Source organism: Lissotriton vulgaris, chromosome 11, assembly GCF_964263255.1.
Source record: "Lissotriton vulgaris chromosome 11, aLisVul1.2, whole genome shotgun sequence".
NCBI lineage: Eukaryota > Metazoa > Chordata > Amphibia > Caudata > Salamandridae > Lissotriton > Lissotriton vulgaris.
This window is the reverse complement of record NC_141699.1, coordinates 794,670,013-794,696,481: the sequence shown is the minus strand read 5'-3', so window position 1 is coordinate 794,696,481 and position 26,469 is coordinate 794,670,013. Positions and strand designations below refer to the sequence as shown.

At 42.7% G+C, this 26,469-nt stretch overlaps 1 protein-coding gene across 2 annotated transcripts in view; it reads right to left on the bottom strand.

Annotated features, from left to right (window-relative positions):
- Positions 1–26,469, bottom strand: part of CLDN18 (claudin 18) — an 82,560-nt gene that overhangs the window by 20,844 nt on the left and 35,247 nt on the right. For both annotated transcript variants that reach the window (XM_086943916.1, XM_086943915.1), the window contains exons 2-3: positions 6,834–6,998; positions 5,856–5,994 (exon numbers count right to left, since the gene is read on the bottom strand). In XM_086943916.1, the coding sequence (XP_086800042.1) occupies positions 5,856–5,994; positions 6,834–6,998 (304 nt within the window). The remainder of the gene's footprint in view (positions 1–5,855; positions 5,995–6,833; positions 6,999–26,469) is intronic.

Sequence of the window (26,469 nt, the reverse complement as noted above, 5' to 3'; positions counted from 1 at the left end):
TAATGCAAGGATGCTTACAGTATCGTCTTGTGCTGATTGGGCTCACCATGGCCCCTGGTACCAAGGCCATTTTTCAATCCATTTGGTGCAGTCTGGCACCCTCTTGTTGCCATTTCTTCAGAAGCCTTACAGGAGCTGCCTACGGTGGCCTAAATGTATCATGTGCTCTATGTGAGGAGGCTGGGAGAGACGGTCAATAAAAAACCTGGAAGATAAACGTTCAGGAAGTCTTATCCAAGACTCATTTCAACCATATTTACCAGGGACTTTAGGTGGCTGTGCGTGGTTTAGTAAATGCAGAGTACTGCAAGGCAGCGCATAGGACTGTCTTGTGTTACTTTGTGTCAGGGAGGTGTTCCTTGTGTGTCTTCCCATTCATCCACCCATGGATTTGAAGGAATTCCAGATTTACTAGGGTGAGTAAACCTGGATTTGCGGCAAAATGGTGCTCACCCAGGCGTAAGGAGGAGAAATATCTTTATTTCCCATTGTTACTTCCTTTTTCTATGAGATGCCTTCCGCATCAAACATAAAAAAAGGAAAACACCGTTAAGAATTATTTTTGTGCAGGAAAGTACCCTTTCCTGCACAAAAACAATCATTCTGGAAATGCAGGTACCTTTGAAGCCAGTCGCAAGGGTGCCTGCATTGGCGCTGGACAGCCTCATGTGCACCAGCACAGGAAGGGAGCTGAAGTACATCAACTCTTAGTAAATATGGTGCATTTCTCCTATCTCCATTTCATGCTAACCAGAGCAGCAACGTGTCTTAATGCCCTGCGTGACATGCTAGCAACCATGTCCCTGATGTCCAGTTTCCACCCAAAAAGGCAGCAGTTGCTACTGCCACTGTCCAGGGTAGATTGCAGGGCCTCCATTAGTTGCAGTGATCACCTTGGATAGGTCAAGGGCCTTCTAGCAGAGCACCCATTACTTTCTTGTTTTGAATAAAAGGACTTATGGTGCTTCTGCATTTATCAACTTGGAATCTTTAAGACTTGACACACAGACCAGGCGCTATGTTTGCAGTGGTAGTTCAGGTTTATTCAGCACTAACCAAGCCACCCTGCACTCTTCCCCCTTTCAAAGGACTAGACCAAAGGAGTACCGCAAGCTCGGGTTCACTGGCATAATGATACTTGAGGGGGCCCCTGTGCAAGGCAAGTGGAGGGGACCCCTCCAGAATCGATTAGGAGCTCTCCGGTCAGAGTACTGTGCTGAGGGGGCTCCCTAGAGCTTAGCCCCCCACACTGTGTGGGCTGCGGGAGCCTGTGTTACACCACTGCTCTGGTTCCCCACAACCAGGCCCATGATAATGACTTCTGGTGATGGGGTGCACCATACGACAGGTCACCTAACTTATCCAACAGTACTCAGTTGTTGATTATATTGAATTAACTCAGGGCTTTAAATGGATAAAAAAAACTGTCAGTCTCTCAAAGTGGCAATGACCGATGTACTTTATGGCATGACTTAAAAACATGTAAGCTAAAAATCTGTGCTTAGCATAGTGTGCTGCCTCACTGGTATTTTTCTGCTTCTGTCATTGCAACCAGATATTTAATACAACAAGTAACAATACTAGTACAACAAGCCAGGGCTGTAGGCTTTGTCAATGGTTGTTAGTTGCATATAAAAATATGCAACAACTATGGCTTTGTTGTATATAATATTGAAAATGCTTCAGTTCTGAAATGATGAGACTGTGAAAGAACTACAACGAGTTTCTTTGAAGTTACATCAAAGTCTTTGAGCAGTGGTACTGCTGCAGAGTTAAGATTTTCTTATCCGACCTGAGGGTGAAGGCAGACATGGAGAGCCCGATAGGGACCCGTCTTGGCACCTGCTTTTAAGAACTGCCTGGTGCTCAGCACCGGCATGCCCCGGACCGCTTTTAAAGCCCTGAATCCACTTATCTAGGTGTTCTCATCTTTTAAAAGAGGAACTCTTGTATGTGTTTGGTCAAACAGTTTAGCAACAAGCAACCTCATTCAAAGTTCTCGGTATTGGAATGAACATGTGGAAAAAAGTGCATTTACTCTTTCACGTGTTTATCTCATGTCATAATCATGTCCTTGACTGACGAAAACGATGATGACATCTGAGGTGAAAATTCGGCCAATGAGTGGAAAGAATGAGGAAAACGTGTGAAGAAATTATGGCTGTTTAAGCCTCACTTTCAAACTTTACAGCTCCATTCCAGGTTGCAAAACATGTCTGTGGTGGGGTGAAGGCTACCAATGGTTTCCTTTAAATGCATTTGTTTGGAAAGTCTGAATTTGATGCTATCTGGAAGTATGACTGTAGGAATGTAGGATCTGCTTGTTATGGGTACCCCCACTTTTTGCTTGATGTAATACTGTTTTTGACTAGTTTGACTAGGACCCTGCTAATCAGGATCCCAGTCTATTTGTTTTCTCCCTAAACTGTTCAGTACCTAGGTACATCCCAGATTGGATACTGGGGTACCCTTGTCAGTCCCTTCTATATGGTACCAATTACCCAGGGCATTGGTACACCACAGGTCTCCCAAGGGCTGCAGCATGCATTATCCCACCCATGAGAGACCATTCAAAATTGAACTACAAGCCTGGCATTGCAGCCTGTGTAAGTTGGTGCATGCACCACTTACAAAAGATATAGGTTTACTATATCTCAGGGTCACTGCACTTAAAACCTATACGTCACTCCCATAGCAGGCTGTTACAATCCTGAGGGCAGGGTGCTTGGATCTAAGTGAGAGGGTGCCCCTGCATGAGCAGTACACCCCTGCAGCCTACGGAGTCCATTCTCCTGGGTTGCCAGTGACGTAGCCATATACTAATATAAAGGGGCATTACGCGACTACACGACGACCATCTCAAAATTGGCTGCAACTAACCTTTACCATGTTTGTCGTCAAGCATGTTGGCATCATACCCCCACACCAATACTGGTGTGGGAGGTATGATTCCACCCACAGGAGAGCCCTTTGTTAGGCTCTCAGTGTTCCCAGCACCAGCCTTCTAGTCCCAGACAGCACAAAATGATTGCTGCTGACCAGAGACACATTTCTGCCCTCCTGCTGCTGAGGCAAGCTCAAGCAAGAGAAGGCGTAATAATAGGAATCCTGTCACAGGGAGGTGCGACCACCTCCCAGACAGGATTTAGTACCCTTTCCTTAGAGTACTTGAGGGCTTACCTGGGTGCAGGTCCCTAGATTCGTCATGGACAAGATTCAGAACTGAAACCACTGCACTTCTACTGTCTGTGCACTCTGGACTTTGTTTGGGCCCGACTTTGTCTCTCTTTCAGTCTGCTGCCTCGTCTGTGCCTGTGCACCATACAGGATATGTACAGGACCTGTAGAGCATCCAAGAAACTTGAAGATAATCTCCCTTGGAGTGAAGGTATCACTCCCCTGCATTCGCAGGCATGGCAACACTGCTTACTGGTCTGCTGATCCCAAGCTCCTACGTACTCTGAAGGGTCCAACAACACAGGAGGTGGGTTTCTACGTTCCACGAGTCCAGAGCTGCCCTCTCACCCAGTTTGAGGCCAGAATCCTTCACGGGGCTGCAATAATTGAACTCCTGTGCACTGCGTACTTTTGCAAGTGCAAATACTTGTTGGCAATTCTGTAGCAAGTGCATTGGGATCCAATTAGCCCAAATCTCTGGCAACTTCTCCTGCAAAGATCTTTAACCACATCGCACCGTGTGCTCCGTGGCCTGTTGTTTTGTAAAGCTGAATGAGGTTCTCCTGCGACTCCCGTGTCTCTGATCTTTGGGTCCTGTGGAGGGTCAACTACATCTTGTTTGGGCTCCCCTGATTGCTCCAGGCTTGCCCTGACTTCTCTGCTTGTGGTGAGTCTGCTGGACCTGGCTGGTCCTCTTCCTGCAACTTCTTGACTTCCTGCATGTGTTGCTTTTGCGGCTTGTTGGTGCTCCCTCCGAACAGCGACCCTTCAGCACTCAACATTCTTCGTGAGACAGCTCATATCCAACTCCTGGTCATCCTGGTCTCCACAGCTGTAGTTTCAAGGTCATCAACATCTATCCTGAAGCAACCAACATTTGTGGGCATTCGTCTACTGAGCCCCTGCTCACTCTCAAGTGACCCAGGCACTATCCTTTCTGCTTTCAGGTCCTCTTCATCGAGAATCCACATTTGGATTCTCATGGACACTTTCTCCTCTTCCATCAGTGGCACTTTCCTGAAGTCCTCCATTGGGTTCGATGGCGGTTTCTGACACCAATTCATACCTATGCCCCCGGCTCCCCTGAGATAGGTAACTTGGGTACCATGGTATCTATGGCTGGGGTGGCTCTCCAACCTTCTGTCTTCCATGGGGTTTACTCAGAATCCAATGGAAAGGGTCCCTAATCTTTAAAAATCCAACCGCAACTTACATGTAGATTTGTACGGAGTCCGCTGTTGTGTTCTCACTGCACATGACTCTCTGTGGGGTCCCTGTATACTTACCTTGGGTGGTTCCTTGTGTCCCCAGTGATTCTACAATCTCTCGACATTGTCCTGACTCAAGTCATGGTTCTCATCCAACTTTCTTAGTATATGGTTTTGTCACTCCCTGGGACACACTCTGTATTAGTGCTATTGACTGATTTCTTTCCTATAGTGTTGTGTGCTTTGTGTATATCTCCATGTGGGAGATATTGGAATGTGCTAGAGAGTATTATATAATAAACACACATTTGTATGAATACTTTTGTGGTTCTTTTTCCTTTAACCTATACTATAAGATTGTATTCTGGTAAAACAAGCTGCTTTACACTCAGCTGCGGTCCGTGTACGTAACAGAGGTGGCGTTGTGGGGCCGGGTGGGGGGAATTTCCAGGGATGATGCAGAGGAGAAAATTAAATAAATAATCAATATTCCCTCGTCGTCGTCCGTCGGAATCTCCCCACCCAGCCCCACCGCTCCTCCGCTGTTACTTGCACGGACAGCGGCTGTTTATACTCCTTCAAGACTAAGCCTGAAGGCTGCTCTCCACAGCTACCACTTGGATAGCTTTCTCAGGTTGTCGGTGACCCCTTAAATCACCATAAGGGTTGTATGGACTGGTGCAAGGTGCCCACTTACATTAGTTGACATCATATACCAGGCCAGCTTCTCACAATGACCCTTCCACCCAGATTAACATGAAAATACATCACACAACGCTAAGTGGGCGGGAGAAATTTGCACAATTCTGCATTTATTAACCCCTTAAGTGCTGCGTCGGTGCGCTGGCCGACGGCAGCACTACCTCCCCAGTGCTGCGCACGACCATTGGACGTCCATTCAGCACTAGCATCTATGAGGTTAAGCAGCGCATGCCAATTATGTAATCAGCAGTGTTCACGCCCACATGTCAAAGCTCAAAGGCGAGCAAGTGCTATCCTGCACGAGAGTTGTCCTTGAGGAACACCCTTAGGTGCATTTTCTGTGTGAAGATAACCACCCAATACGAAGCGGATAAGTAGTATACATTTAAAAAATAAAATAAATTATGCATGGAAATATTATGAGAACTTTGGCTTGACCCTTGTTTGCGCCTTGTTTCCTTGGGCACAAGATTTTCACACCAGCCAGTTCATGGTACTTTAATTGATCTGACTTTATTTGAATGTAAAGTGTGTTCCAGCCCATTATGCCCACTTTGCCTATATTAGAAGAGGTTTCACGCTATGCTCTTTTGGTGCTGTGCTGGTCTCAACTTCCAGCACAAAAACATTTTGCACAAAAAAATTGATTGAAGCTGCCATTTGTGCCACTTTGCAACAGATAGCACACATTTGCATTGTGCATGCATTTGTGCTAAAGCTTTGTAGATTTAAGTAAGTGTATATTTTCATGTAGTTGCGTGAGGTTACCTTGTCTGAAGAGTTTGCATTCCACCCATGCCGCCCATGCCACTGATCGCTCCACCGCTGTACATGTTTGCTGTGGACATCCAGAAGTTAGTAACCAGCATATTCGCGAAGATAGAAATGCCGATAATAGCACACAGCCCTGTTGGGAAAGACATTTATCATGAAACTTGAATAACTAATATACTTCCAGACCATAAACAATGTGGATAAGTCTCAAAGACGTATGCAAATTATCAAATCTACATCCGTGCATGGTTGTAATGTTCGACTGGGTGATTCACAGTCGTTTCTAACCTATGTGTACATAAGTTTGTTTCTGCCCTTCAATTTTCCACAACACATTCTTTTTATCTATGTCTCACCAAATAACTGTTCATTTCAGTGGACCTGGTTAGAAAACTCAAGACACCACCCCAACCCTGAAGAGCATGGCAATAAGTACACCAGCCAGCTGTGACAAGAACCACTGATATATTGAAGAAGAACCACTCCTATTGGATAAGAATGTTAGTATGTAGCAGGTATCAAAATCAAATTTTCCATCTGCCCATCACTTCAAGTCCTTTTTCCTCCTCTTATCGATCCGATTGCATATCTCCTCTCTGACGTTTTTGGTCTTCTCAATTCTCTGAGCTATCATTTCATCTGACCCATCTTCTGTTGCCTTTCCTTATTTTCTTATCTCTTTCCTTGTTTTGAATTTTCTTTCTCTAATACTTAGTCACAAACTTAGGAAGAAAAACTTCCTGAGATTGTATTATATATAGTTAATCCAGGACTGGTGCTGTGATGTTTGCAACCCTAGGCTAAATGAAGAGTCACAGATCCTAATAGATGCGTAACCATTACACATTTTGGGACACACTGAGACCTCTGCCGTTGATGTAGAAGTCTGTCACCAAGTTAAGCCACATGCAGTAATGTCACTGAAATACATGAGCACCTAATAAAAAAGACACACCAGAGACAGGTACTCACCAGCCAAAATGAACATGATCCCTGACGTCAGGGTGATCTTGGCTTTGGCAGAGTCCTCCATGCTGCCAATGCGGATGCATTTCAAGGAGAAGATAGCGATGAGAAGGCCAATGGCAGCCAGGACAATGCCCACAATCATGAGGGCTCTGCAAGCCTGGAACATGGCTAAAGAGAGGGAGGAAGAACACAGTCAGGAGTGTTTTTACTGCTTATAACATTGTCTTTAAGGAGGCAGATACAAAAGAAAGACAGAATCGTGGGATGAACATATTTTGTCTGGTGCTTTTCTAAGCATAGCGAGAGGATGGGTTTGGTGGTGCGGTGGACTAATGCATCTACTCCAGAGACTTTTGTTTGACCTCAAGGTCACAAGTCCAAATCCCAAAGGGTCCACTTTGCTTATTTGCCCTCTGACACCACTACTGTTGAGTTGTATAACAATAATCGTTATTCAGCACCGGGTATCCTCAAGGTGTGAACATACCCTTTACAAATAGACATGTTATGTTAGAGAGAAACACCCCAATCAGCGGGTGGATTCACATTTTGGTACATGATAACGTATAACAGACATTGAGATAATTCAGAAATATATCTGCATTTTTCTGTACTTTGAAGCGACTTTAGGTAAATATTAAAAAGGTATATAAATACACATTGTTACATACAGAGTTATCATTTAAATTTTGTAGTGATTGGTACCACTGGCGGAGGACTGTCTTCAATTCAAGAACTTACTGAGCTCATGGTGCTGATTGTTTAACAGAATTCATTGGTAACCATGGGGTGTTTGGAAAATACCACAAAGTTAAATTATAAGTTGATCTGGAATGTGGAGATTAGCTAAGACAGGAGTGGTGGCGCCTTGGACTTTGAAGGGTGGAATTAGTATTTTGGGCATGGCCAGGTAGTTTGTACTTTATGATGGAAATTCCTGATGGTTATTGTTGATCTGAAGCTTTGAATGCCTGCTAAAAAAAGGTGTGTTTTGGTAACTTTTTGAAGGCACGTAGGTGAATAGCCTGTTTGGGTATGCTACCTTTGTTTGTTGCTTATAACACATACTGTCAATGATCAGCCTCAGCAGCACTGGAACCAGTGTATAGTGATTGCATGAAGACGGTTGTGTTGTTCTCGCTGGGATTATGACTAAGGTAGTTAGAGTTACGATGTAAGCAAGTATTTCTGTATATAATATAAGATAGTGAGTGTGTGTTTTCAAAAAGGTATTTGAACTGGTTCACTGATAGAATATCGATGTAACAAACATCAATGTTCTGAATATCGGGAAAAAAATATCGACTTCAAAAATATTGACTCCCATACCTTAACATGTAAGTACAAAAATATCGAGGTAAAAAATATGGATGTAAAGAATATTGATTTAAAAATATATATGAAATAAAATAATATATATTAAATATTCATCTTATTGTTAACAAAACGCCCTCTACGCAGGACCCTCGGCCACACTCCTGAAATGGCTTCAATGCATCCAGAACACCTCTGCACGCCTGATCCTTGACATGCCCCGCCGCAGCCACATCACCCCCCACCTGAGAGACATGCACTGGCTCCCTGTCAACAAGAGGATAACCTTCAAGCTCCTCTCCGACGCACACAAGGCACTCCACAACACCGGACCAGCATACCTCAACAGACGACTCAGCTTCACCTATCCCACAGGCCAGCTCCGCTCCACTGACCTCGATCTTCGCCACATTCCCCTGCATCCAAAGAGCGTCCTCGCCGGCAAGACCTGGAACACCATCCTCCCCATCCACCTGCGGCAAACCCAAGACCTGCTGACCTTCAGAAGACTCCTCAAGACCTGGCTGTTCAAGCAGTAGCTGCATTCCCCACCCCCCAGTGCCTTGAGACCCTCATGGGTAAGTAGTGCACTTTACAAATGATTGATTGATTGATTGAATTTGAGATGAATCTTAACTAAATATAACAAATAAACGTAATTAAAAAACTTTAAACACACAAACATAATAATTAAATACATATACATATATTTACTTAAAATAATGTAATAACTATTATCTTTATTTAATTTTTAAACTTTAAAATTATATAAAAATAAAATATATATGTATGTCAATAATTTCAAAGAAAAAAATTCTATAATAAATTAAAACATTAAACAGTTAAAACATTTTGTAACTTACATTTCCCAATACAATAAGAGCAATGGTAGGGAAGGTGTTGGATAACAGAATAATTAAATTTACTATTCCAAGTCCAGTGAGTGCAAGAGTAGGGAAAGTGTTGGATAGCGGAGGGGTAAGAATTACTATTCCCACTCTAATGATGGCATCAGTAGAGAAAGTGTTAGGTAGCGTAGGGGAAAAAATTACTATTCCCACTTCAAAGTGTGCAACACTAGGGACAGTTTTGAATAGCAAAGGGGTAAAAATTACTATTCCCACTCCAAAGTGTGCAACAGTAGGGAAAGTTTGGGCGGTGGGGGTAAGATGGCAGCCGGCTAGGAGGTCCGGTCGGGAGCTCCATGCTCGTTGCGGAATAAATCACAGAATATACACCTACACATCGCAAACCCGCATTTGTAAAGGAAAGATTGTCTAATATGGGCTCCAGCGCACTAAGACTGCAATAATCAAGAAAAAATTGAATGCAAAATGCAATACCTCAGTTTCCAGCGGGAGTTAACTCGAGCGGAGTCACGGTGAAAGACCCTCTCCACGGCGCCCTGAGAGTGTACTCTGGACTATGGGCGGCTGCCTCGGAGTCGAGTTGAGGCTGCAGGAGGGCCGCCGGAAGAATCCCCTTCCTGTTCCGGAGGGAAAAGTGGCAGCGAGACCTCCACCATCAGCGCGAACACGGCTGTGTCTGCCGAGATGCGAAAGAAGGAGGTTGGTAGCTCTCCCTTCCTGTTCCGGGGAAAAAGCTGTAGCGCGACCCCTACAACAGACACGAACATTGCCGAGGCTGGAGACGGAGAGGCAGGGAGACCCGAGGGCACAACCACATCGGCACCAGAGGCTGCAACTGATGATACCACCCCTATACCGTTCCCGGTGAAGCTGAGGATCCTTGGAGACCCTAGGAAGCGTCGAAATACAGCGGGACTGGATTGGAGGACAATACAGCCGCCTATAAACAAGGTACCTGGAGGGGGGTGAGGAGAGGGGGAGGAATCACTCAAGGGGTGCAGAGGGAGCCAGTATAAGGTGGAAGGAAAGGCAACAAAGGTTGTAGCCCCGAGCACATTTCGGGAGCCGGGGGGGGGGAAACTCAAACCTCCTTAATCTGTCCTAAATTAGCAAAATCAGTAGAAGCTGAGCAGGGCAGAAGCATAAGATCAAGCTACTGCCTCAGGAACAGACAGTTCCTTAAACACAATCACCTTCCTCCCCTAAAGCAGAGTGTGGCCCCATGCAGCACAAAAAGGAAATTCAAAGGGAAACCTAATTAAGAGTTTCAAACCCCCAAAATAAAAAGTAAATTAACAAAGGGGAAAGATCTGGAAAAAAGACAGAAACAAAAATCAGAGTGACTCCCCCCCCCTAAGGTCCTTTTTCAAGGTACAACAGCAAGTTCAGGGGGCTCATGGGGCGCAGGAAAATCATCCTTCACTACAAGAAAATAGCAAACTTTCAACCCCTGTAGAAATTAACGCTGACTCTACCTCAAACCCCTGCCCTAAAGCAGATCATAACACTGATCTAATAAGAGACAACAGACAAGATATGAATAAAGAGATAGAGGCGTCTACACAACGCAAGCTGAGGTACCTGGGGGCTCCACTATGGCACGATCTGCTGAAGCTACGGGAGCACAGACAGTAAGCAATACGGTGGAAGAAACCACAGATTACACCCCAAAAGGCCCGCAAGTACAACTTGCTCTAAGTGAAACAGAGAAGTTCCTGGAAAAGATGCTGGGGGAAATGAGTAAGAAATTCGCAGTGTCAGAATCTAACCAGAGCAAGATCAAGGAAGTGTGTGAGACGCTAGATTCCAAATTAAATGCACTAGAGGAAAGAGTGACTGCAGTAGAAGTAGAGGTAGGAGCTCTCAGCAAGAAGGTGGAGACCAACCAAAAGGAGATTAGAGCATTAAGAGAAAGCGACAAAACCATGAAAGAGAAACTCGAATCTCTAGAAAATCAGGCAAGAAGAAACAATCTGAGAATCCCAAACGTTCCAGAGAATCAGAAGGGACGGACATTAAAAAATTCACAGTGTCACTCCTTGAAGAATATTTCCCCTACTTAAAAGCAGCGGAACTGGAAGAAGACATACAGAGGGTACATCGCGATCCATTCGGCAAACATAAAGAAAGGAAAATACCAAGGAAAATCCTAATTAATTTTAAAACATACACCCTGAAAGAAAGAATCTTAAGTGAGGTCCTAAGGAAGGGTACTTTCAATAAGGGCAAATGATCTTTCAGAATCCGCTCAGATATGTCTAAGGCAACTCAGGACAGGCAATGGGAGTTGGGACAGCAAATGTAGGAACTAAAATCTCTCGGAGCTACAGTGCAAATGAAGTTCCCTGCAGCCCCCAGGATCATGTGGAGGAACAAAATGTACAACATCAGGGACCCCAAGGAGGTCAAAAACATCCTGGAGCAAATTAAGGATCAAATGCAGACTGACCATTGTGCAACATGAACAAGAAAGGTGAAGCGCTCGAAATAGGCAAAGTATGGAGCTCAAAGAGGGCAAAGAATACAGCCCAAAAAGAAGAAGGGAGGCTTCCCCCGGGGGAGGAATGGAAATGTACACAAAGAAGCAGAAACACAGAACAAAAAAAGAACATGGGTGGGGAGCAAATTAGGGAAAAAAACAGAAAAAATGTCCTCATCGCCGAAAAAAGAAGGAGTCTACTGTGCCTGTAAACATGAACACAAATACAAGTCCCCCAAAGGAAACATAGGAAGATGAAGACAATCTCCATAGAATTCAGTATACTCTCTTGGAATGTCAATGGTCTAAGAACCAAAAGTAGAAGAAGGAGGATCCTTGAATATCTGAAGACAACACATAGTGCGGTCATTATATTGCAGGAGACGCACCTTCTAAAATCAGAATGGGATCAAATTATGAAAAACCTGAGCTGGGTTGATGCCTATGTATGCACCAACCAAGACTGTAATATTAAGGGCATAGCAATAATTTTTAAGAAATCGCTCAAAGTCAAGATAGAAAACACAGATGTGGACAGCAAGGGTAGATAGGCAATAACTAGGGTAAGAATATATAATAATCTGTATACTGTAGCAGGTTATTACGGTCCAAACACAGACAACTCAATCCCCCTTCAAAAGCTTTACACACAGCTGCTATCAGCAACCTCCCCAATAATATTAGGGGGTGATTTTAACATAATCATAGATCCTAAAGTAGACAGATCCCCCCGGGAAGACAAGCAAACTTACCAAAAATGAGGGAGTGGCTGGGACATTGTACAAAAGATTTGGATCTGGTGGATATGTGGAAAGAGAAAGGTGACAAAAGACAGGCCTTCACTTTTCACAACAGAAAATTAGGACACAAATCAAGAATTGATTACTTCTTAATAAACAGAAGTTTACAAGAAAATGTCACGAGAATAGAGCACCTGCCAGCTCACCTGTCCGATTATTCAGCAGTCCAACTTAGAATACAAACGACAAAAAACAACTCACAAGCTAGATGGACTGTTGATCGCTCTATATTATTAGATATACAAATAATACAAGAACTTAGGACAGCGACAGATACTTTTTTTGGGAATAATAAATTTGGGACCTCGAAACAAATTACCTGGGACACTTACAAGGCAGTAATCAGAGGTAAATTGCTAAGCATGGGGGCATACAGATCAAAAATTATAAAGCAAGAAATAAGAGACGCAGAAAATGCTATAAAACAACTTGATATACAAAGAGCAGCAGAGCATATAATAAAAAATAAAGAAGAACTACAGAAGGAAAGGCAAAAACAAAAAGAAATACTTACAGATATCCTTGAGAATAAAGTGAGGAAGAAATGGGAAGCCAGTAAACTATATAAACATGAATATGGAGAAGGATGTGGCAAAATGCTGGTGTGAAAAATAAAGACTGACCAAACCAGAAACAAAGTATCCAGCATCCAGCAACATAATCAAACAGAACCAAGCTCAGAAGATACAGTAATAATGGAGGAATTCACAAATTTATTTTCCAATCTGTACACTAAGGATACCATTCCAGCCAAGGAACAACTGGAAGAATACCTAGATGACCAGTCCCTTCCATCATTATCGGAAGAAGAAAAAGAAGAACTAAATGCCGAAATCACAAACAAAGAGGTAGAAGCTGTGATAAGAGGTCTAAAAAGAGGGAAAGCAGCCTGCCCGGATGCCCTACCGAATGAGCTTTAAATCAATTTAAGGGAAACCTTGGTTACACCAATAACGGAGTTATTAAATACAATCTACAGAGGAAACGATAAAATCCCAGAATCCTGGAATGATGCAACTATTAGCATCATACTAAAGCCAGGGAAAAACCCGGTGAACTGTGAATCATATCGACCCATATCCCTACTCAACTGTGATTACAAAATATTTACACAAATAATGGCAAAAAGGCTAGGAAGAGAATTGGCAAACCGGATTAATACAGACAGAAGGACTTTGTGAAAGGCAGAAAAATACAAGAATTAACACACAAACTCTTTGGGGCAATAGATATAGCCATTTGTGAAAAAACACCATTAACCATAATCACTTTCGATGCTGCCAAAGCTTTTGACAGAGTCAATTGGACATTCCTGAACAGGGTCCTCAGCAAATATAATCTGGGGGAGAGCTTTCTACGTATGGTGGAGGAACTGTACAAAAAAACGAGAGCTAAGGTCTTAATCAACAGGAACCTCACCGAACATATAGCGATCAAAAGAGGAACAAGACAAGGATGTCCTTTATCACCACTACTTTTTAACCTTTACATTGAACCCCTAGCAAGCAACCTCAGAAATCATGGCTCAATATCACCTTTCAGGCATCATGAAATGAATAAAAAAAAGTAGCATTATATGCGGATGACTTGATGGTGTTTACAGATAATTTTCAAGAGTCTATTGAAGCAATAGAAGAAACCCTAATCAACTTTGGGAAGGTGTCAGGGTATCAGACTAACCATGCAAAAACTGAGATTATGAGTTGGAATACGCACTTTAATAACCCCTACATCAAAGACAAGATAAAAGACTTGGGGATCAACCTAGTTAAAGATTTGGATAAAGTGACCCAGATAAATCTTAACAGAGTCACCGGCGAAGTCAGAAAACTACTCAAAGTATGGGGAGGACTGCCACTAAGCTTCTTGTGAAGATCCAATGTAATAAAAATTCCATCCTGCCTAAATTCACCTATCTGTTCAACACTATACCTTTAGAATTCAAGAGAGGAGCTCTAAAGAAATTTCAGGGGGAATTAACAAGTTTCATTTGGTCATCCAAAGGAACAAGAATAGCTTGGAGTAAATTAAGGAGAAAAAAAGAACATGGAGGGATAGCTAGTCCTGGCCTATTCGAATATTACAGAGCCTTCCACTTCAAAAACATGAGACCATTATTGAAAAGCTGTCAATACTACCCAGACTATTTACAAATAATGACAGGAAGAACAGACCACTTCCTATATAAATTCCGTCACCTGAAATTTAAAAAAAAGATAAAACTAAAGATTCTTAATGCTGCAGCAAAGCTATGGTATCAAATAAGAAACACTCTAACCATACCATACTATAGTACTAAGCCCCCATATGGGAATGCCCGGGCACTCCAGACTGCCTCAAGAATTGCATGGCCACCCCACTGAAAGTAGTAGGTATTAAAGAATGGGGCCAACTGATGACAGAGAACATCATAAATACTGGGATCAACTGACCACAATCACCAACGCTTCCCTATCCAAATTCAAATATTACCAACTTACTAGCTGGGCAAAATCGCTTACAGAAAAGAAAAAGTGAAACAAAGAATTAGAGAAAGAGATGATGAAGGATTCGCCCACAAAAAAAAGAGATATCTCGATGGTACTGGGCCCTAATAACAGCGGGGGAAGAAGACTTCCTGATTCCAGAAATGATTTGAGGGAAATATCTGCCAGCTCTGGACTTACAGAGCATATGGCAAATATCTATGGAGAAATGCTGGTCCACTGTAAAACTGTCCGTCTTAAAAAGAAACCACCTATTTACTATTCACAGGGCTTATTGGACCCCAAAAAGATTATCCAAGTTAAAGGCGGCCAGAATAAAACTGCCCTAAATGTGGAATGGAGAAGGCAAATGATGTACACATGTTCCGGCAGTGCCCCCACCTCAACATCTACTGGCAGGAAGTGGGTAAGACTATAAGTACGGTACTGGGAAAACAACTGGATGTAAGTATGAATCTTGTCATCTTTGGGGTTGATAGTACAAATGATATGGGTAAGCTAACTAAAAAACAGGAGAATTTGCAGTTTGTATTGATTTTACTGGCAAGGAGAGAGATATGCATAAAATGGGTAGGCTCGATAGCACCAACCCATGGGGAGTGGCTTAACTCGATCCCGAGAACGAATAAACTTGACAGGAAAAGAAAGCCTAGCAAAAAATACAATTTTTGGGAAATATGGGAAGATCACCACCGAACTAACACTTAATCTTCCCTCGACTCCAAATCACACAAAGTCCAATAATTATGCATTGGCAATAATTTGACGGGCAATATACCTGTCGAGTATCCAGGATGGCTAGCTCCCCCCCACGAATAAACAGAATTATTGAATATGGTAATGGAAATAAGGGGACTCCATCTGAAACAATCGTCATTGGGAAACTCCCCACTCAGGACCGTTCTAAGGGGCAGTGCAGGTTCAGAAGTTACAAAGACGGGTACCCGATAACTCCTTACACATCAAAATGGAGAATGAGGACTAAAAAAAAAAAAACAGTAGGGAAAGGTTTGGATATTAAAGGGGCAAAAATTGCTATTCCCACTCCAAAGAGTTTAACAGTAGGGAAAGTGTTGGATAACGAAAGGGTCAAAATTACTATTCTCACTCCAGTGAGTGCAAAAGTAGGGTAAGTGTTGGATAGCAGAGGAATTAAATTTACTATTCCAACTCCAGTGAGTTCAACAGTAGGGAAAATGTAGGATAGGGTGGAGTAAAAATTATTATTCCCACTCGAGTGAGTGCAACAGTAGGGAAAGTGTTGGTTTACAGAAGGGCAAACGTTACTATTCCCAATCCAAAGAGTGCAACAGTAGGGAAAGTGTTGGATAGCGGAAGGATACAAATTACATTTCCCACTCCAGTGAGTGCAATAAGCGGAGGGGTACAAATTTGTATTCCCACTCCAAAGAGTGCAACAATAGGGAAAGTGTTGGATAGCGAAGGGACAAAAATTACTATTCCCACTCCAGTGAGTTCAATAGTAGGGAATGTAGTGGATAGGGGAGGGGTAAAAAATTCTATTTCCACTCCAAAGAATGCAACAGTAAAGAAAGTGTTGAATAGCGGAGGGGTAGAAAATACTGTTCCCACTCCACAGAATGCAACAGTAGGATAAGTGATGGATAGCAGAGGGGTAAAAATGTATTCCCACTGCAGCGAGTGCAACAGTAGGGAAAGTGTTGGATAGCGTAGGGGTAAAAATTAGTATTCCCAGTCCAGTGAGTGCAACAGTAGAGAAAGTGCTGGAAAGCGGAGGGGTAAAAATTACTATTTCCACTTCAGTGACTGCAACAGTAGGCAAAGTGCTGGATAGCGTAGAGGTAATAATTACTATTCCCATTCCAGTGAGTGCAACATTAGGGAAAGTTGAGATAGCAGAAAAATAAAACTTCTTAATAACACTTAAACAGTTGAAAACCCCCAAAAATATTACAAAAAAATAAAAATTCATTAACATAAATAATATTTAAAACATATAACATTAAATATATTAAACATATATATAGAACACACACTATAACAATAATTACATATAACAAAAACCTACAAATAATATATAAAATAAACTAATAAATATATTAATAAACAATAATTATTTAAAAGTATCAGATATTAACAAACAAACACAATTATTTAAAACACAACTGTATTTGTGTATTTCATACCCTATATCACCACACCACTAACAAAACACTTCAACATTTTTAATTACATTTATTTCTATAATTAACATAAATATTAATCAATTTAAAAAATATTATTAATAAAAATAAACATTAATTGAGTACACAAGCTTTAACACTCTAATTCCCACAACACACACCTAAATTAAACTGTAAAAAAATAAAACACAATTATTTATTATTTTTGAAAGAAAAACTATTACTATTACCAACTAATAATTAAATAACAAAAGTGTAGTTAATACCCACTCTTTACCCCTTTAAAAGTAAAAACAACACACACAAAACTAACATTTAACCAAAATAAATATCAAATATTTAACATACATTAACAACTATATATTAATTAATTAAACACAAATTACCTCCCACCCTTTACATCTAAAAACACCACGACACACACATAGGGGTCCTTTAGGATGGCGGGTGGAATTTGCCTGCCCAGTGCCCACGATCCTGTCAGTGAAAGGGACACCCCACCATAAGGTCCAGTGAGCAGCATTAGGATGCACCCGCCACAGTGGCGGGCGCATCCTGCATTCCTACAATTGTGGCGGGTGGTGCACTCAGCACCGCCCGCCACAATCGCAGGAAGTCATGCTGTGAACTTTCATGCACAGTATGGCAGGCACCGCGCTGTGCCTGCCATGCTGTGCATGGAACTGCTGGGGGGTACCATAGGTACCCCCATGTGCACCCCCCACCCCCCTGGAGTGCCTGGGGGCACACAACAGGCCCCTGCAGGGAGTCTCCGCATGCCTTTCTGTGGCGGCATTGCCGCCACGGAAAGGCATTGTTTAAAGCCCATGCTAATATGGCTGGCGGTGTCTGATAGACACCGCCACCATATAAACCCTTTTCTGCCCCAGTCGCAAAGCGACCAGGCAGAAAAGCGGCGGACGGTCTTTACGTCCGCCGCGGACCCCCCAGCCATACTAATATGGCGGGGGGTCATTCCAGAGCGGATGGCGGGCGGATTGCCCCGACACACCTGGTGTGACCACCAATCCGCCGTTATCCTAATGGGCTCCACAACATTTATTGCACAATTACCATAATCAATACCAATTAATTAATTAAAATTAATTAACAACTAATTATTAATTCATCAATTAAACATAATTAAGTTCCCACCCTTCCCTCCCTTTACACCTATAAAAAATACCACGCACAAATATAAGTAATTACACAATTACCAACATTTATTACTTATTAGTTAATTAAAATTAATTAACAACCAATGAATAATTCATAAATTAAAGACTCATTTATTCCCACCATTTACACCTATAAACACCACAACACACAGCTTAAAATGAAAAATAGCGCCAAATTTAGTCAATCAATTAACAGATTACAACGCCCAACCCATCCAGGAATAAGCTCTAACATCTCCGAAACGGCCTGGGTCGACTTTCTTTATAATCATTTTAATGAAACTAACTCTATACCTGCTCAAAACGCCACTCTGTGCAGTTCGACGAAGGAGATGCTAAACCAAAACCACGTCCATTCAGATGAAAAACTCTCCGAAGTTTCCACCCAATTACCAAGGGAAACAGACTTAACACTGACCCAAAGTTATGTTAAAAGTACACAAGAGAAGCCCAATAGCCTGGGAACTACCTTGATTTGGAAACAAATAGCAAAGGGAAGACAGGCTGGGGCCGCAGGCCCCAACGGCATTCCGCCAAAGCTGTGCAAACATGATCCTGAATTTTGGAGCAATGCACTAGAACCTGTCTTCAAATATGCATTTGAAACATCTACAATTCCACAGTCTTGGAGAGGCTCAATCATAAGCCCGATTTACAAACAAGGGAAGAGGTCTAAGCCAAAAAACTATCGGCTGATACCCTCATAGACACCGAGGCCAAATATTTTGCGAGGCTTATTTTAAATGACCTAACAACTTGGGCTTCAGACAACCATATCATCTCGCCAACACAAACCGGGTTCCTACAAGGTCAGGGAACAACAACAAATATTATGGCCCTAACTTTACTAATTGACTCAGCAAAACACGGGAAATACCCCCTGTTCCTCTACTTCATTGACTTTACAGCCGCCTTTGACCATGTGGACAGAACAAAGCTCTGGCAAAAACTTCAAGGGATGGGAATACCACCTCTCCTTCTGGACCAGTTAAGGAACCTGCATACAAACACTTGGATAAGGATAAAGCTAGGTTCAGGGACCCACGTATCAAAAGAAATCCCTACCTCAAAAGGGTTAAAACAAGGGTGCGTCCTAGCCCCGTCGCTTTTTAACCTTTATCTTGCGGACTTGCCAGGGGAATTGGACAAGTGTAAAAATCATGCACCGAAACTAGGAAATATAACCTTATCATATCTGATATATGCCGACGATTTGGTTCTGATAATTCGAACTCCCATTGGATTACAACATCTACTTAATGTGACTCACAGCTTCTCAGAATGAAACGCCCTGAAAATAAATTATTGCAAGACAAGAATAATGGCAGTAAACCATCATAGGAAGAAAAGTTTCAATTGGTTTCTGGATGGGCATCGCTTAGATCAAGCACCCAGCTACAAATACCTAGGATTAATATTAGACCAAAACAACTCATTCAAACCACAGATAGAATCCGTGCAGAGGAAAGGGGTAATGGTATATTTGGCCATAAAACCTCTAAAGAAGGAACTGCCAGACCTAACACTCGATCCTTTAATAAAAGTCCTGCAAGCAAAACTTCACCGTACAATTACATACGGTAGCTCAGCAGTGAAGGGGAAAGATGCAATAGCTGTAAAAAATACAATAACTAACGCTTATTGATCCATCTTTCACCTCCCTAGGTATGCTTCCCCGGCCAAAATACGGCTGGAGTTTGGGCTACAAAAACAATCAATCGAAAGAAGGGGAGCATACGTAAAATGCTGGCATAAAATCAAAGAAGCAACAGAAGGATCCCTAAACAGCCAAATTTGGACAGCCCAGCAAAATCACCAGCTAGAGAGTACCTGCAGGACTCAATTAAACTCTTAGGACTGACAGACCTCTGGAGCATTACAGTGTCACACTCAGTATTAAAAAAATCCGTAACAAAGCTATGCCGACAATTGTCAGTTGCAGAAGATAAAAACACGCTATCCAAACGATCACACAGATGGGTAGTACTGAATACGTACAAAGCTGTAAAACCGCAATCTTACTTGAAAATCTGAATAAAAACTACTACAAAAGAAAAATTCTTAAAACTTCGCCTGGGGATTGGTGCAATTAATCAGTTTCTTCCCCTTTGGGAGAGAAAAGGGGGTGATCAGCCTTGTCTCCTCCGTGGCTGTGGAGCGGAGGACCTATTACACGTTATTTGCACCTGCAAGAACCTAAGGGACATAAGAATAAGCCTTTTAAAACCTGTGTTCAACCAGTACGGACTAAGAACCCGTAGACAAGCGGCCCTGCTGTGTTTCAACCCAGAGAAAGTGCAGCTAAACTGTCGACTAACAACGTTTTTCGACATAACAGCTAGGCGACTGGAAAATTTATGTACGTTGCCCTTGGAACCTTCAACAACAGAAGCTTTGCCAAACGGATATACCCATTAAATAGAACAAGTGGGAGATGACTCACTAACAGAGCCAACGTCCTAAAAACTCTTCCTATTTTTCGCTACATTAAGAATAGCAACAGGTGGTAAAAAAGGCTTTCCACAGTGATCTACATTATAATCAATCCATTGGGGTTCCTCCTAACGAAGCGTCGCAAGTTGTCGATGGAAAACAAGAGTTAAGGTAATGACATTGTGGAGTCTCCCTATAACGGGCTCAGCCCTCTTTACAACAACACTGCGATCCACTGGAAAAAGGCTATATGGCACATTGGAAGAGATCAAATAACTGTGGCATCTGCCCTCATCCACCTCCTTATTTCGCCTTTTTTAATGAGTAACTGAAATTAAATATGTGGACTATACAACTGTATTTTAAATACATATGAACAGATGTTTTATAATAAGTTTTAATGTATGCAACGGTTTTAATTAATCATGCATAATAAAATTCTTCTTCACAGCTAAAATTAACTACACAATTACCATAATTAATCATCAATTAATTAATTACAATTAATTATAAACCAATTATTAATTAATGAATAATAAATTACTTTACACATTTAACAATATAACATATCAATTAAACAAATATTAATAAATACAAATTAATCAATACATTAAACATAATTAAATTACTTCCCACCCTATTCCCCTATAAACCCATAACCCTCTACAGAAATAAAAAGGCAACTTTCAAATAATAAAAAAATGTATACATTGAATATAATTAGATTACTTCCCACCGTATTCCCCTATAAACCCACAGCCCGCTATGAAAATAAAAATGAAAAATTCAAATAATTTTTTTATAAATTTAACATGTAATTAAATTACTTCCCACCCTATTTCCCTATAAACCCACAACAGCAAAAAACACATCACATACATATAAAAAATATAATATATACTAAAATAACAATAATAAAAAACTATATATTTTAAACTACTATATTTTTGCAAACGATATTAAACACTTCGATATTTTTAAAATCAGTATTACTTACCTTAAGTCGATATTCTTGACCACGATATTCGTGCTGTCGATATTACTGATCCACGATATTAATGACTTGATATTTGTGGAAGTCAATATTTTGTACTAGACATTCTGTCTCTGAACCATTTGAACTGGATCCGTAAAATGGTTTGTGAAATGTGGTTGGGACACATTCACAAGCTGTGAGATCGACAACCACTGTGTCTTGTTTTGATTTATTGCTAAGATGTTACTACTGCCTGCACCAGAGCCCAGTACATATATAACACCATCACCAGGAGGAGGATGTACCATGTTACAACGCATACCATTACGACTACCTACTGTTACAACGCGACCATTACAACGCATACCATTACAACGCATAGCGCTTTGAGGTGCTGGATAGTGGTAAGTATAATTTACTATTCTAACTCCAGTCCCCGTGGACACTAGGGAAGGTGTTGGATAGTAAATTATACTTATTCCCTATCCTAGAGCGCCCCCCAGCGCAATGCGTTGTAATGGTATGCGTTGTAAAAGTTGCGTTGTAACAGTAGGTAGTTGTAAAAGTTGCGTTGTAACAGGTGTATACCCCAGGAGGACTGTCATTGCATTGGCCTGCATGACACTGTGGAGACTCTAAGGACCTCATTCATGAGGTTTTGGACAGGGCAGCACCGTAAGGAATCTTGCTGCGCTGCCCTACATCAAAAGAAAAGGGCAGGAATGTGCCCTATCAATGTGATATGGTGCATTCCTGCCCTTTTTCCCTTCACTGGTGCACAATGGGTTGCCGTGCGCCAATGCAGACACCCTTGCCCCATGGTGCAAGGGTGCCTGCGTCACCGGGCTGATTGATTTTGTGCACGAAGGAACACCTTCCTGCACAAAATGACTCAGTTCAGGCGATTTCGTATTTCTAAGTGTGCTTCAGAATATAGACATAGAAAAGGAAAAATGAAGAGAAACTAAAACATTTCTCCTCTTTGAGCCTCCCTAACGCCACACCTGGGGTGATGTTAGATTCTGACGCATTTCCAGGTTTGCAAGTTCTCGTAAATCTGGGAATGCTTCAGATTCCACTGGTGTTGTGTTGGAACACCCACAGCAATACCCATGGAGGCCCTAAGAGTGAAACATACCCCAGCCTAGAGATGGAGAGGAACGCAATATCAGGAGGAGGATTTAACGCTGTGCACTGCTAATCGTAAAGATATAACCTTGTGTTTAAAGACTGTCTAATCTATTTGTCAGACGAGAAAAGGGAGTACCTCTGGCAGTTTTTCACAAGCTGAAATTAGTCAGTAAAATGTGATTATGAAGGATACGATGGACTTAACCAATGTTACATGCTGAGATATTTGATTAAGGTAGATCTTGAAGGATCCCACAGACTGAAGCGGGACTAATCAAGGCCAGAAGATCAGCTGAGGACTTGATCAGCCTGGTACTTTACCTCTCTGACTGAGCTTTATCGTAGATTCTCCACGAACTGAACATAGAAAACAATATGCGTGCTCTAATGGAGGACGCAACATAGTGGTATAATACAGTAATATCCATTGACAAACATATTGCATCCACTACATCAACCTAGCGATTACATCACAAGGTAATTCTAGATAAATATATGTGGTGGTAAGAATAAACATGATATTCCAACTTTGGCAATGTAATGCACTATTATTGTAAGACAATATTATCGACCTCAATATAGTGTCATACAATGTTTAGAATCGGTGTGAATCTACAGCAGAAGTCTCAAACTATTTAGTCAAATCGTTTGTGACCAAAATTCACAAGGCTCTTCTCTGAGGACATGAGAAGTTAATCTTTGCCTGTTTCTCTTATTCTCTTTTTCTGACTATCTTCATCCCCCAGTCCTCCTCACTCTTTTTTCTCAATTAGTCTCCTTAGATTCACGTTTCACTATGTTGCTGGTGTGCCGTTTTATTATTTATTTACCCCTGACTTGTATTCATGGTCCGTTCGTTCGTCCTTCCATCCATCCGTCCATCCATCCATTCATCCATCTGTCCCGTCCGTCCGTCCGTCCGTCCGTCCGTCCGTCCGTCCATCCATCCATCCATCCATCCATCCATCCATCCATCCATCCATCCATCCACCCATCCATTCAACCATTCATCCACCCATCCATCCATCGCTCCCACTCCCTCTCTCCGTTCTTCATTTTCATTCACACTGCCCCTTCCATTCTTTTGCAATGATGAATTGTGTTTAAATCGGTTCTGCAGTTTCAAAGCACTTTAAATGACAGGTGTCATTATCCTCCAGTGTAATTTTGCTTGTTTTAACAGCCCCGGAAATCTGATTGTGGGCCCTGTCTTGCAGCTGACATTAGATGACGGCAGGGAGATTAACTCTGTAAAAGAGTATATTGTTACGACCTCTAAATGTTTGCTTTACTATACATACCATTAGCAAAAAAAAGCAAACTCACATTTCTTCCAACGAATATGGGTAATTCACAACAAAAAGACTACTCACAAGGGAGTGTCTTTTATACTCATTTGTACCTGATTATTCATCCGTTTATAATATTCAGAAACGTATTTACTCCATTGAAAAACGAACTGACTACCAATTACAAACGTGGACAAAAACATTATAAATATTTTTATTTACCAATCCTCAAATGGCAATTCTTTACCGAAGACAACGATGACGGACAAGCACACACACGATGGGAATACTATTGTTGTTTTTGTGACTATACATGTAGATTTACTTTACTTACATACACCTGGCAGTGTCACCGACTAAACCCCACCCCTACAGTTCCGGAAGTAACACAGAACTTCCCAAGGTCACCTTGCTGCCATTCGCCTTCATGAATCACCACTGACCGGCTTCTCCTGGAGATTGCTTATAGCTGTAGATGATGTATGGCACAGAACACAGTCGTGTGATTTATGTGGTAAGCCTGGCACCTCGTTGTGCCGTCCAGTCCTAACCGGGCTCTGAAAATGGCTGGAGCCTCCCCCTCTGTTATTGAAGCGCTCAGAGAGACGTTGCATTAAGTCTAGGCTTTCGCACTCACTTCACTGCATAAAGGTACGTCAGTATAATAGACTTTCTTATACTCGTATTAGGAGTCAAAACTGACAAAAAAGTGTAATGTCACTGGTGCTCTTGTAAAGCGTTCCAATTAACTTTACCCAGTTTGCGCTATATAAAACTTTTTTTTAAAAGTTCTAACACTTCATCACAAACTATATTTTTCCTGATACATACATCAGGCGTCACAATTGACAACTGTTAAGCAGCCACAGTACAGCTGCTGGACACTAATGGAGTTCAGTGATGTGTTGATGGCACTGCAGTGTACCTGTACGAAGAACAGCGCCTTTACCCAGTCTGCTTTGCATAGCCCATAGTATAGTCAGATACACTCGCGCCAGTGAAACGAAATCAAACCTTGCTTGCTCTGTCCTCATCTTTTGTTAAAGCAGCGGACTGCAGAACCTGGCTATATTGTTTCATGCGCGTGTCCAAATGCACTTTTCTTGGATGTGGGTCTAGGGGTGATCAATTAATCAATCAGCCATTTGTTAAGCGCACTACATACCCGTGAGGGTCTCAAGGCCCGGGTGGGGGGGGGGAGGTGGGGGCCGCTACTGATCGAACAGCCAGGTCTTTAGTATCCTCCTTAAGGTCAGCAGGTCTTGGGTATGTCGTAGGTTCAGTAGGAGGGTGTTCCATGTCTTGGCGGCGAGGTGGGAGAAGGATCTCCCGCCGGTGGTTGTTCTTCGGATGCGCGGGACGGTGGCGAGTGAGAGGTCGACGGAGCGTAGCTGGCGGTTGGGGGTGTAGAAAGAGAGCCGTCTGTTGAGGTAGGCTGGGCCAGTCTTTTGGAGTGCCTTGTGTGCGTGGATGAGGAGCTTGAAGGATATCCTCTTGTTGACGGGGAGCCAGTGTAGGTTTCTCAGGTGGGGGGTGATGTGGCCGTATCGCGGTACATCGAGGATCAGTCGTGCCGAGGTGTTTTGGATGCGTTGTAGTCGATTGATGAGCTTGGTCGGGGCTCCCGCGTAGAGGGCGTTTCCGTTGTCGAGTCTGCTGCTGACGAGGGCCTGGGTGACTGTCTTTCTTGTATCTGTCGGGATCCATCTGTAGATCTTGCGGAGCATGCGGAGGGTGTTGAAGCAGGAGGTCCTCCAGCGTTAACTTGCTTGGTCATTGAGAGCATTGAGTCGATGATGATTCCCAGGTTGCGTGCGTGGTCGGTGGGGGTCGGGGCTGCACCCAGTGCCGTTGGCCACCAGGAGTTATCCCAGGCTGACGGGTTGGAGCTGAGGATTAGGACTTCTGTCTTGTCAGAGTTCAGCTTCAGACGGCTGATCTTCATCCAGTCGGCAACAGCCTTCATTCCTTCAAGGAGGTTGGCTTTGGCTATGATGGGGTCCTTGGTGAGCGAGAGGATCAGTTGAGTGTCGTCGGCGAAGGAGATTATGTTGAGGTCGTGCTGTCAGGCAAAGTGTACGAGCCGGGACATGTAAATGTTGAACAGTGTCGGGCTGAGGGAGGATCCTTGAGGTACGCCGCAGATGATCTCGGAGGCTTTGGAACGGAACAGGGGGAGTCGGACTCTCTGGGTTCTGGCAGAGAGGAAGGAGGTTGTCCATTCCAGAGCCTTGTCTCGGATCCCTGCAGCGTGGAGGCATGCGCGTAGTGTGCGGTGGCAGACGGTGTCGAAGGCGGCGGAGAGGTCTAGGAGGATGAGTGCTGCAGTCTCCCCGTTGTCTAGTAGGGTCCTGATGTCGTCGGTGGCGGCAATGAGGGTGGTCTCGGTGCTGTGGTTGCTACGGAACCCTGACTGGGAAGGGTCCAGGATTCTGTTCTCTTCGAGATATCGGGTTAGCTGTCTGTTAATGATTTTCTCGATGACCTTGGCCGGGAAGGGGAGCAGAGAGATTGGTCGG